Source organism: Plectropomus leopardus, chromosome 6 (genome assembly GCF_026936395.1).
Source record: "Plectropomus leopardus strain MGB_pleo_1.0 chromosome 6, ASM2693639v1, whole genome shotgun sequence".
Lineage (NCBI taxonomy): Eukaryota > Metazoa > Chordata > Actinopteri > Perciformes > Serranidae > Plectropomus > Plectropomus leopardus.
Genome location: NC_142181.1, coordinates 2,822,944 through 2,837,063, shown reverse-complemented (window position 1 = coordinate 2,837,063; position 14,120 = coordinate 2,822,944). Strand labels below are relative to the sequence as shown.

The 14,120-nt window shown below is 38.4% G+C and overlaps 1 protein-coding gene across 2 annotated transcripts in view; it reads right to left on the bottom strand.

Annotated features, from left to right (window-relative positions):
- tpst1 (tyrosylprotein sulfotransferase 1) overlaps window positions 1-14,120 on the bottom strand; it is a 60,522-nt gene that overhangs the window by 17,462 nt on the left and 28,940 nt on the right. For both annotated transcript variants that reach the window (XM_042486346.2, XM_042486345.2), the window contains exon 3: window positions 10,227-10,425. In XM_042486346.2, the coding sequence (XP_042342280.1) occupies window positions 10,227-10,425 (199 nt within the window). The remainder of the gene's footprint in view (window positions 1-10,226; window positions 10,426-14,120) is intronic.

Below are 14,120 nucleotides of genomic sequence, written 5' to 3'. Positions count from 1 at the left end.
CCTTTCCCCGGAAGGAAAACTTTGTCAACATCTGTTTTATCTTGAAAATACTTCTTGGCATCAATGTAGTGATTCAATATTAACACGCAAAAATATTGCAAAACTATACTGTATGGATTGATACTACTCCTACTTTTTAAAAAAAAAACAATTCTTAAGTTAGAACAGATACTGAAACAATATTTTTGTCTGATTCCTTTATCAAAGGAAATAAAGACATTTTATTTCTACACCCTTTTTTTTGTTAATTTGGCAAAAGCCCAAATCTGAGTTTCACACTTTTTTTTCTCAATTCATTAAACTTTTGCTGCAACAATCTTACTAGCTCACGGCAGCAGTTTTTAAAGATTAGACGCACTGCTGCGTAACAGACATTATCGAGTTCACATTCGATATTCTCTGCTCGTGTTACTGTTATACATTATTTAAGTGATCCTGTTTTTACTGAAACAGACTTTCTTAACACATGCAGTCCGAGAAGAACTGCATCAAAATTTAATATTTCAACGTATTTTTGATAACTGTTTATACAACAGTTTACATAAATAATAAGCTGGTTAATTAAACTTCAGTGACTTAAGTGGAAGTGGTGGAATAAAATAAGTTTTCTCACTCCTTTTTAAAAATGTAAAAGTAATCATGTGTTTGACCGTTTCTTTTTGTTTTAAATTGTCTGTAAATATTACTTTTTTTGTCTGTCTGCTTTTGTTTGATAATTTCTCGATTCCCTTTATTACATGTTTGGAATAAATCAAATCAATCAAACTCAAATAATAACCAAAAGTGTGTGTAATGTAAGAGGAGTTGCTCGTAGTGAGGAGGCCGCAGAGAATGACCACCCAGCTCCGCGTTTTGCACTATTTGGATCACTGATTGCTTTTCCAGCCCTTGACTCTGCTCTCAGTTTTGTTTCCAGCAGCAGGCTGCTGTTTGCAGCAGTGACTCGACTTTTTTCATGTCGAGGACCCTTCAAGTGACACACATTAGGCCAGCGGTTACAAGTGAGTACGATATGAGAACAACATTCAACTTATTTATGCCTCAGGCTTTGAGCTGCGCTGGTGAGCAGATGTGAGTTCAGTGTCGTGTTGGATAAAAGCATGTTTTTGTTCCTCAAAGCTTTGACCCCCATTTAATAAGACTGAGCTTCAGGGAATATGATGAAGACCAGAATCGTGAAGTTATTGATTATACAGCTGAGGAGATAACAGTGGAGGCAGTGAGATGACTCTCACTCACACTGGACTCACTTCTATCGTGAAATAAACAGTGAAAATTAACTATTCTCTCTTTTTCTTGGGACCTACCTTGAGGACCCCTAGGGGTCCGCAGACCCCCAGTTGAGAACCACTTGTTTACACCAACAGAAATCTGTTAACTTGCCAAGCACCAGATGCACACCAGAAAAAGTTACTAGCAAGTGAAACAATAAACTAGTAAACATGAAGGAGCATTTAGTAAAAAAAAAAAAAACCCAAAAAAACCAAAATAAAGCAAAAGGAGAATGAATATTGGATTTAATGTTGACTTGAAAATTTTGAATACTTGCTACTACGGACAAACTTTAGCCACTTTTATGGAGGTGGACGACTCTGTGAAGCTCGAGACAAACAACAGACGAAACCTTAATGAGTTAAATCAGATTTCAAAGCTCTGCGAATGTCCTCCAGAAGCATTCTGACATGTATGAGCAAAGTGACCGCAGGAGCCTGTGAGAAACTTTGGCTCGGCTCTGGCTGGTAGGAGATCCTCCTCTGAATGTAGAGACTCCAGCCGGGAGCTGAGAGGGCAAGCAAACAATAATATAAAGCCTGCAGCTGGGTTTGATCCAGGGGAATCACGTTAATAACCTGCAGATGTACACAGCATAAATCTGAGCTTCAGCACTCACATTTTGCTATCAAGACATCTATTGTGAGGAGAGCGTTAACTATTACAGAGAACAGGGGCGGAGGAAGAGCTGGCACACACTGACATGGATATTTACTACATCCAAAGCATGTAAACAGGACCACAGGCGCTTTGAAAAGCACGTACACAGACGGAGCAGCACGAGGATCTGATATCTGACCTGCTCACTGACAGATGGCCGCCTTGAAAGAAAACTGGTTACGTACAGTACGCAGGCTCACCTTTGCAGTAACACTCCAACATTTTGGGAAATGTTTTTTGTACTTGTCTCACAATGAGACATTGTGTTTTTAGGAGCAGCTCACTTCAACACAATGGAGCTATTGATCGACAACAGCTGTCTGCAATGTCTCTGCAATCTTAAAAGTCCCGGGGCCGGATGCATTCAGCTCTATGCAGAGCCACAACTATTTATGTGAAAACACAAAGACAAATATACACACACATTTTTAAAGCTAAGTGTTCACAGGGTTTAGTTCTGAGTCATTTGTGACAATGTGTACAAGTGCATTTATGCTCAAATAACCTTTTTGCACATCAATACTACTAAAAAGTTAGCGTATTTCACCAGGGTGGCAAAAAACTGAGTAGATATTTTTACTCTAGAAAACTGAGTGTATGCACGGTCTGAAGTATGCATAATGTGTGCACATTCTCACTGCATGTTATGTTGCTGAGTTTTGGTTTGTATGTAGAAAATGACAGACACTGTTTATACATCCGGCCTGGTCATTACTCTTCTGTAAGCACAATGTGGGTGTTTGTTTTGGAGACAAGCATGCTAGCATGTTGATGTAAGACAGCCTTTGGGTATGCTAGAAAAGAGTGATTTTTACAGGGTTTCCATCCTGTTTTAGTGCTAATTTAGGGTAAACATGCCCATGACCCATCTCTGCACTGAAAACACAGAGATGAAACAGTTAGACTTTTCATTTGATTCTGGAAATGAAGGAAAACAAGCCGACAAATAGCCCTGAAATGTCGGACTATTTCATCTAACCGGCGAGAATCCCAAACATTCCTGGAAAAGAGTCTGGCCCATTTCTCAGACACTTCTGCAGAGGCTTGAACCTTGTCACCACTCAAGCAAATCTGCTGAAGAAAATCTCTTTTGAACACTGCAATTTTAGTGAAATCAATTGTAGATGTACAAAACATCAATGGCAGATCTCAGGTTTTCATGTTTGTGCCTCAGAATGACAGAGTGAAGGCCGTTTGTTCAACAATCCAACTTTTAGTTGTTGTTGTTGTTGTTGTATGTTTTTAACCCTTTGAAACCTGAGAAAATTGGCTTAATTTCTGTCAAAAACATTGGTAGAAGGCAAGAAGCAACTTAAGAAGACATGGCTCAAAAGTTGGCAAAAAAACTGTAAAAAAGATCCAAGAAAATCCAGCTTTCAAAGAGTTAAGTTATTCAGTATTCAGAAAGCTGAAAGTCATACACTGATAGAAGTATGAAAACAATTTGAGAGAAACTGCATCAAAAAAATATATCATACTTAATAGCAAAATACTCCAGCTTCTGAAATGCACTGGCTATGGGATGCACCAATAATAATTAATTAGAGGAACACTGCAATGACTAGAAGAGACACCAACAATGTTGTTGTTTTTTTGGCCACTGGCATGAGCCTCGCTTCGGTGTTTGGTTTCTCCTTCTCTCTCCTACAGCTCTCTGCCTTTCACGGACGCACACACCAAAAGCAGGGCTTTTGCAGAGCTCCAGACTGTGACTATTTCTTCGCATTTTGCGACCACAGAGGCCACTTTGACTTGCAAATACTGTTAGTCTAAGAACTGCAGAGCTGTTTGTTTGTTTCCAGCTCGCTGTGGATGAACTGTCATTAGGCGATTACAGTTTGCTAACACTAATATCCAACTGTTGACCAGTAGTTAAAAAAAAACAAAACAAAAAAACACTTCTGGCCCCAGACCAGCCAGGTCCTTCACAATAAAAGCACCATGGGTTCCGCTTTGCTTTATTTTTATTATAACAATACTTTATTTACCTTCACTGTAACAGTACTTTACTAAACTTTATACCAAGTTATTTAACATTCTAACAGTATTTTATCAAACTTCATTATAATAGTAGTTTGTTTAACTTTAGTTTATGGCCTAGCTACTTTATTTATAACTGTGGTTCATTTAATAATTTTGTATTTTATTAGTTTACAGTGGTTTAGAGGAGATGTCCAAATATCAAGATATATTTTGTGTCCCGATATAGCCAAAAATACTGTGATATTATTTTAAAGCCACATTTCCCAGTCCTATAAAACAGGGTGTTTACACAGAGTGCAAAGCACAAACAGGTACTGCAGAATTTACACACAAGAGACAAAGACAGTGACTGGAATTATGCACGGCCTGGACATGGTTGCTTATTTCAGGCATGGGGTGGGAGGTGGGGGCACTGGTGGATTGGACGATCTGGGTCACGTGGTACATCAGCCAATATAAGAAGAAAAATGAGTTTAAATCTTAGGACGAGCATGGAAAGATGTACTTTGCCACTCTGCCACCTGTCTGCTGTTTCCATCTCTGTTCGTGGTCAGACACATTCTTCCAACCAATACCCAAACCAGAAAAAAAAAAAAAAAAAATCCCCTGACACTGCAAATGTTTTCCGTTCAAGTCATAACTGCTTTGACAACATGACGAATTGCACCAAATTCAGTCTTTTTCCCCCTTTTTGGTTCCCCTCGAACAAATGGAAAAGCCATCCAAATGCTTCAGAAAAATATATTGGCTAAAACTCCAAACTGGATTACAGACAAACCCAACAAGCGCTATCGAAATGCCTCTCAACTTTTCCACAAAGAGAAAATCAAACCACACAACCCACTGAGCAACATCTAGTATAAAATCATCACTTTGAGGAAATTAAACACATCATCCAAATTACTGTAAAACATCAGGAATGAGATCATATAAATAAAATCATATTTACGGAGTCAGTCTAAAATGGCTCTCTCATACGGTCAGCAGTTAAAATGCCTGCACTCTGCTGCATCACCCCCTTCACGGTTAACAGTCTGCTGTGGATATTTAGGCTCCACTGAGTGTGCAGATTCCCACCCTTGGGTGTTGAGCAGCTCGCTGATGTAGAGTACGAGTCACTGCTTTATGTGGCCTGTGAGACACTTCCTGCTGGAACGGCTAACGGCAGGAAACAGTGTTGATGCTCTGCTGTAACATCACTGCTGTATGATAAATCACACACAGGACACAGAAACACACACCACTAAACACATGTATGGCTCAAACACCGTTGAGATAATTGGCTTCAGTTACTATCACTTACGCCACCACACTGATGCAATTCAGTCACGACTTCAAGCCTGTAGTCCGAATTTGGTCACTTCTGGCACCAAATATTTTTCCTACAGAAAGATTTTTCTTACAGAAAATCTCAGAGCTAATTTAACAGGTAACAACAAGGTCTTCTATAATATAAAGAAGCCCCTTCTTCTTTTATTTATATTTTTATTTTCTTAAATGATGGGGGACACAATTATTAGAATTTTTTTAAACAGGCTTTTAATGTCTGATTTTTTTCTATTTTTTCACTTTGTTTGTTTGTTTGTTTGTTGTTGATTTGCTTGCTGTGTATTTGTGTGTTATATTCTACTTTAGCTGCATTATCCTTTGTACAACGTCTTTGAGTTCCTTTAAAAGCGCTTCACAAATAAAACGCATTATTATTATATTATTATTATTATAACATGACATCAGCAACAACAACAACAATCAGAGTCCACCACAACCACAAACAACAACACATACAGCGAGAAAAAACCCCATACAAGACAAAAACAAACATCAAACAAGAAAAGAAAAAAACAAAAAAAAAAGATGCTCGTTATGACCTTTTTTATCTGGTTTGTGGTTTTCATTCAGACCAGCGTTGCTCCTAATGGCTGATACTTATAAAACAACCAAAAATCTCCAGCTGAGCCCATCAGCAGACTTCCCAGAAACTCATCAAATTCATCAAATCAAACATGTCAGTATGCCGAACACAGGCCCTCAGAAATAAAGTTTATCAAATATATCCCCACATATCATCTGCTCTAAACATCAGAAACAATTTCATCATTGGAACGATAAACAACAACAACGATTCATTGTGCATTTAACTGTACATCATTAAAAACCAAGTTTACAACTAAATATGTCACAAATATCAGCATACAAACAAAAATCCCTATATGAAAATAAATCAACATACAGTATATCAGCAAGGGCCTCTGCAGATGTACCACTTTGTGGTTTTATGCACCAGTATGTGTCACATCATTTCCATCACAGAAGCAACAGTGTGCACCTTGTATGCAAATTTCATCTACAAGTGTACTTGAACGGAAACACAGCGGCGTTCATGGCAGCCCCTTCCTGATTATCTTCCCAGTGATCTTGCTGATCTGCTGCTGAAAGAGCGCCTGCACCTCGTCTTCACAAATTAGTCAGACTGTTAAACCTCTTCCTTTCACACCTCTCTGAAGCAAACAATAATGTATATGCTGTGGACCAAATGCGTGTTGATACCTGTTTGCATTATTACTCTTTTGTAATTTGGCAAGATCTGTGCTGTCTGGGTCTTTGTTAATGCAATAAAATATTACTGAAGAAAGAATGCTAAACTCAAAGCTTCAAAACGATGGTTCACAAACCCATAAGTGACGTCACTGTGGATACATGCATTATATTTTGACAGTCTGTGGTTGAGACAGAGTAATACTAGCTTTAACAAGGACACAGAGCTACGTATTAGTGCAGCTGTACTTTGCTCTCACTATCGTACCGTGTGATTGTACGTGTAACTGCATGAGTTCACAGTAAAAAAGAAAGCCAGACTAATGACGACCTACTGCACCTTGAATCTCGTCATAGCCGGACACTAACATTGTTTAAACTTTGTTTCAGCGACAGACTGATTCCCCCCCGCGATGCACCACAGAGCGCCACATGAAGTCATTCCTGCCTGCAGCCATCAAACTTTACAACTCCTCCCTCTGAGTGACTTAATACAAACATCTACAATTAAAAATCCATCACTTATTTATTATACTTAAAATGTGCAATGGTTTTTAAGGTGCAATAATTCTTCATATCACTGTCTTAATTGCAATATTTGGTGCAATATTTCCACCACAGCAGCAATATTCTACCAACTCTTGAATATCAGCTATATTTAACATGTGACACATATTGTATATATTCTTATTGTTATTCTTACTCAGTTGTTCATTGTAGCATTGCACACACATTTATATTTTTACATTTTGAACTTATATTCTAGTAGTATACATTGTATTGTAGCATAAAGCACATTATTCTTCATTATTATTGTTATTTCTTCACTTTTTAAACACATTTTTTTCTTTTTATTGCTCTTTTTAATCTTTTTTGTTGTTTGTTTGTTTGTTTTTTCTCTGTACATACTATACATATCTTTATTATTATTATTATTTTTATTATTTATTCTATTTTAAGTTAAGTGCCTTCTTTTGTATATATGCATATTTGCATTATCATGCCTTTTTAACAAATATTTTACTCAGCTGCTGCTCTCTTATTTTCTGCTGTAACAAAATAATTTTCCTCATGGGACTAATAAAGTTTTTCTATTCTATATATTTTACACACTTTACATTTTCAGCACATTAACGAGCCACAGTTTCCCCCCAGGGGATCAATAAGGTATTTCTGGTATTCATGCATCAGAGATAAGACAATTTTATGCTACATGGCAAAAGTATGTGGACACCTCAACACTTAACCCAAGCTATAAAAGCCTTCAGGAAGGCAGCGCCCATCTGAACTTTTGGGTCCAGGCTGAAATATCTCAACTATTCAATTCAATTAGCATTTTATTTTCTACGGATGAATCCCTCTGATTTTGATAATCCCCTTGACTTGACTACCAGTGGGTCAATATTTTCCCCTTTCCTGTAAAAACAGCAAACATTTCCAGGATGGATTCATAATTAAATGAATGATGACTCCCCATGACTCTGATGATCCCCTGACTTCTCCTCCAGCGCCAACGCAGGATTAAGATTCATGATTTCGAGTGAAATGTTTTGAGCATGGCAGATTTTAAGTTTTGTCCGCAGGCCTCTCCCTGAAAAATATTCCACCTCTCTCTGCTGTACTTACATTTTATGCCTCAGATTTTCTTAGAAATGTAAGTATCTAAGTGTAAATCAATATTATTATGATGTGGATAATAATAGCGACCGTGGCTTGGAGAGACGAGATGTTTTAGGAAAATACCCAGACACCTGGAAAGAGCTCCCGTCTTTGTGCTTGGAAGCAACAAATCAGCCAGAAATGTTTGGACAGCAGTCAAACTGCCGGGAGGTCAAACTAGGAAAACACGCGAACAGTCAATGAGCAGATATTCTCCAGTCTGTTTCACCGCTAAACTGCTAAAACAACTGCAAACTTAAATAAACATTTCCCCATTTTTACAATCTTGTGTTCATATCAACAATTACTATAATACAGAAGCGTTTTAGTCGACCAGCGGCCGACAAACATTAACCATACAGGCATCACGGGGGAATTTCAAACTAATGGAAACTACAGATGGAAACTTTCCCAGATCCCCGGCTCATGTCTCCAGTGTCTGTGTGCAATGTGGAGTCATATTCTTCCCAGCCGCCTTGATGTTTTACACTAATTTACCAATGTCTAAAAATCAGTGTTATTGATGTTAGCACCTCTTTTATTACAGTCTCACACATTTAGATTTCGCATCTAAGCACCGGGAGGACCTTGAAACATCGGCCTCCGCAGACCTTGCGAGCTAAAAATAAAACTTAAAGTTGTGTCCTCTAGCTGAGACATACAGTATGCAACCCAAAGAGAGGAGCCGCAGAGCACGTCACCTGATCGCTCAGCTTGAGGAAACAGATTTAATAAAACATATTCTGCTCCAAAAATAGTAAAGGGCTTGACGTCTAGCAAGGACATCATCGCCAAAGCAAAGACGACCGTGCTCGTGCACACACACACAAAGTGTAACGTTAAGCGTGGGTCGGCCATTAATCCTAAAGATGACAGTTAAATCTCAGGATCTTCCTCCTTCTACATATCAAATTGTCTTTCAGACAGGGAGTGGAGACCAAATGTAAGCATGTTTCCCGGGAAAATGTAACTAAAAACCGTAGCTTAATGGATGTCATGTGATGTAAAGTGGAAACTGCAGTAGTACAGTGGTAACTGGGATACAAACCAATCTATGGAAATACCAAAAGTAAACAAGCTGCCGTTTTTGTCGTAGCAATACACACACGCACGATTCAAGTTGTCCTAACAAGTGTAGAAATTTCTCCTTTTATCTTTACTTTGTATTTGACGTTACTTTGGACAAAATCTGGGAGAATCTTTGCATTTCTCAGCTGCTACAATAAAAGGTCGACAGATAATCGACCGGGCTGATTACTGTGCCGTTATTTGGCATTTTGCTTGCTTGTTTTATTTTAGTGATCACCGATAAAATTATTTTAATAAAAAGTGCAAAGAAAGTGTCAGCATAGGAGGAACTTTTCTTTTATAAAACCTCAGGGAGCAAATTTTATTTTTACTTATTAACTTTATTAAAAAAAAGTTGCTGGGAACTTCCTGTATATAACGTTTTAGTTTTAATTCAATATTTGCTAAAGGCATTTAAACAACGTTTTGTGTTTGTTATATTCCAAAGTCAATACATTGACTCAAAGATTTTCATTTTTATTCAAAATGAATATTGGTTCCAAATATTGGTTATTGGTTTCATTAACTGCTAATAATCACTATTGGTATCGGCCCTAAAAAAAAAAACAGTATCCGTCGACCCCTAAAGTAAAAAAGTACACCCTAAAGTACACCCTTTCATAGACCAATTGAGTTAATTAAGTTTTAATTCAATATTTGCTAAAGGCAAAGTTTTGTGTTGGAGTTTGTTATATTCCAATTGTTCCAGTAACAATTTTCATTTTTATTGTAAATATTGGTTTGTATTATATTGGTTCCAAATATCAGTTATCGGTCTCATTAGCTACTAATAATTGGTATCGACCCTCAAAAAACAATATCAGTCAACCCCTAGCTACTTCAACTTAGCAAAAAAGGTCGATGATTCAAGTGTCAGCTAAGTTAACATTGACGATAACGTTGACAGTGTTTACCTTTGAGGGGCAACATTAGACTGTCTGCAGATGTTCCACAGAATAAATGACCGAAATCATTCTTGAGTTACTAACTCCAAAGAGTAACTAAAACAACACAGTTCTGGATACAGCTAAAGAGTAGCCAGTACTCACCCTTCTGGTGTTGTCCAGGACTTTGGGGTCAGGCCGGCCGTAGTTGGGAGGGTTGGCGTGGGGGTCGTAGCCCAGTCTTGTCAGCATGGGGGCGATTACTGCCATGTCCCTCACGACATCTGCTGGGATCTTCCCCACCCACTTGGACAAGGCCTCCACATTGACAGGCTTGATGACCTGGTCTGTGGACCTCTCCACCCTGGCCAGAAAAAATGCTGATTAGTTGAATTTACCGACACATTTCAAAGTTTTATTTAAATATTGTTTAATATGGGTTCCTCACATAAATAGTTTTTAAACATTCTGTAAAGGGTTTTGAAGTACTTTTTCTCTTTCACTGAGAAATTCTGCATCTGGTCCCACTAATGCAACCTGGAGCTGAGCGAAATGGAAAACAGTCCTATCATGATAATTTTTTTCATATCAGTTGATATCGATATATATCACGATATACATCAAATCACTATTTCTCTCAAGTTTAAAGGCTCCCTTTGACTCCTCCAACAGATTCTGATAAACCGATAATTTCCAGCTTCTCGTGGCTGATAAGATACAGACAACCATTAATTTCTTTTCGGCGGAGACATTGGCGGAAACACTAGTGGAGAACGAGGGCAGAGGGGACACCGGCGGAGACAATGGCGGAGAATGAGAGCGGTGCGGACATGGCTGGACATTCTATCGACTACACCTCACATTTCAAACAAGGAAAATTTATACTGATATCGTTATCGTTTTATCGCCCAGCCCTAGCTAGACCGGTGACCGTTTGACCAGTAAAAGAATGCTTTGCATCAAAATGGGTAGCATTAACATTAGTGGAAACATCGACAGACTCAGCCACGCGTTTGAGCTGGGGCTGTCCTAAAAACCACTTTCTGGGCTGCGGAGCTTCGACTTTTGTGAAAAATCTGAGCTTTGCATTAATTCGCAAACAGCAGCTCCTCTCATCCATCGATCTAATCCTATTAGCTCTGATTGGATCACTGATTAATAAGCCAACCCACGACTTAAAACTCCAAACTGTTGCTGAGGAAAAAAATATATAGAAGAGTTCAGCCTGTTTCACAGACCCACAAAAAAAGGAGAAAAAAAGTTAATGCTGGAACATGTCGAGTGTTACAGACCCGCTCCATGTTTCTGAATTCACTGTATCAGCCATGCTGCAAACACAGTTCCCTCTGAGCCTTGCACTGACAGCCATGTGAGAAAGCTAACACGCATTTAACACCATTTAGTGACCACAAAATGCATGATGCATTTTGAATGCAACATGCACGATATTAGCAATTTAAATCAGTCCCGGCATTAGAGTTGTTAGCTCAGCTTGTCTCCAAATGGCCCACTTAGCAACAGACCAGTTCATCTCTCAGCTCTGTTCACAATAAGCATACAATTGACTGTAATTCCATCACGAGACACTATTAAATATGATTTCCTGGCCTCACTCTCCCAGAAGATCTTGTTAGATATGCTAAATAAGTCACCCTTCACTCTGTCAGTTCAATCCTCTGTCAACATGATCACATCTCATATGTTTTACCATCCATGACTCAGCCTGTCACAAACTCAGCGCACGAACTGAGCAGCTTCATGGAGCTCAGTTATTCGGTTTAAACTCACTGAATATGTCAAAGAGAAACTATGTAAAGAACTGTGGAAGTTCATTCAGTTTTCAGACAAAGATGCAGAGTCAAAGTGCCAAAGATGACATCTGGAGTTTTCAAAAGTGTTTACTTTTAATTAACCACAATTACTAAATTTAGGAGAAATTCAGGCTGCTTTACAATGAAATTAAAATAAGTATCTGTTGTTTATAGAGTGAAGATTGATAATACGCAAACTTTCAATTCATTAGACAAGGGTTTTGGACCATTTTTCAAAGGAATCCACCATTATTTCATACTGAAGTAAATTATTCATTGTCTGGAATTAAATATTTAACAAACGAGGCGGGTATGAGCTGCTGGGCTGCATCTTTTGTTTTTGGGAATGAGCAAAATTTACTAGTACTGATTGTAGTGACAAAATTATTCTTTTACTATATATTTACTTTAATCACCTTAATTCACGTTATATTCATTAATATTATTATATTAACCTTTGAAATAACCTGAAGTGAACTCATATGGACTTGTGTAAAATCATCTTTCTAACTGTCCTTGGAAGTTTCATTTGTGAGTTAGAAATTTGCTGTTGGAGAGAAAAAGAGACAAGTGTTCTTTGTTTCAGTATGTCTTATCTTAGCGGAGGTAACCTCCCTAATTCTTCCAGCACTGTGTTGTTCCATGATAAATATGTGACTGAATGAGATCTTCTTTGTCAGAAAGCTTGCACCTCTTGGTGTTTGCGTTCTGTCCTTTCAGCTGAAATAGATTTGACTCTGTTGGACCCTTCTTTTATTCTTTTTATCGCTTTAATAAATATACAAAAGACAGCTGCTTTTGTATCGTGATTTATTCCTTCGCTTCTCTGCAAATGCAGTAATTTCCACCACACTGATCAGCAGATTTAATGTCAAATTTATGATGATGTAGATAGCCGCAATGCTAGCAGCCTAACAAACCATGAGGCACACTGATAACGTCCTCCAAGTTCCTCCTTACACACTATAATTGTCCTTGATCTGGCTTTCAAATATCAGGATAAACTAATTTAGATATTGTACAAGCTCCAAATGCATTATGGGTGTAATGGATCAGTTTTATTTTACCTCACAATTAGGTTCCAACCCAATTCGTTGCATTTATACATTGCACCTATCTTTCAATTTGCTCCAGATACTGAAAGTCGTGGTAATTCCTTGTCCAATCCCAAAATGATTTTTCAAAACACTGCATGTTTGCATGTACGGCTGGAGATATACTTGCTGTTTAACCTCGCATCTGGCTGCGTCAGGAGTGTTTTTGTAAATATACTTGCCTGAACGTGACGCGTGTTACTGGAGGATACCTCTAGAGGGCACACAAGAGAGCTCAGACTGTGGACAACTACCGGATGTGTGGGACGAAAACAACAGATATGGTGACACTAGAGGGGGTTAATATCATGTTAACGCTGAGATCAAGGCAGAAACGGCGACAGTGGCGATGGTGATACACGAGGCCTCTAAATCAAGCCCATCGGGGGCCCTGCCCTGACGTTTATATACGTACTGCATCTTGCGTCTGCGTCATGTTAATTTTTGAGTATGTGTCAATCCCATGCAGGTGATGCATGGCAGCCCTCATGCATATGCATAGTTAACAGCAAGTATATCTCCGGCCTAACAAGTTTTTGGGGGGGTTAGTCAGAAAGTATCCACAATAGGCCTACAACTAATAAGAATTTTCATTATCAATTCATCAGTTTCATTATTTATTTTGTCAGTAAAATGTCAGAATGAAAAAATAAAAAGTACCCATCATAAATCCCTTTAAAAGGAATCAACTTCAACATGCTTGTTTTGTCTGAGCAACAGTCCAAATCCCAAAGATATTCACTTTACCATAATACAAGAGTAAAAAAGAAAAAAGAAAATAGTCACATTTAAGGAGCTGGAATTTGTACAATTTTGAACCAAAAAGCCATTTCTTTTCTTTGGACTGCCCGTCTGTTGTCAGATTCTTCAGGTCACTCTCTCCCCTCACATACGTCTGTTTACCGTCTGCAGTCCAGCTTTTTTATCCCCATGTTTCCTGTCTAACTCTATACCTCAATATGGCAATTCACTTTCCTCTAATCCATTTACTTTGCAATCGAATCTTTACACTGTACGGGTATAGTCTCCTGCATGATTAATAGAGTGAGCTGGTTTTGTCATCTCAGGAGGATGGTGGAGATGGTTTCTGAGAGACGGGCCATGATCCAAATATCCACTCTGCAACAAATGGGTAGGGAATCACTTTAGGTAAC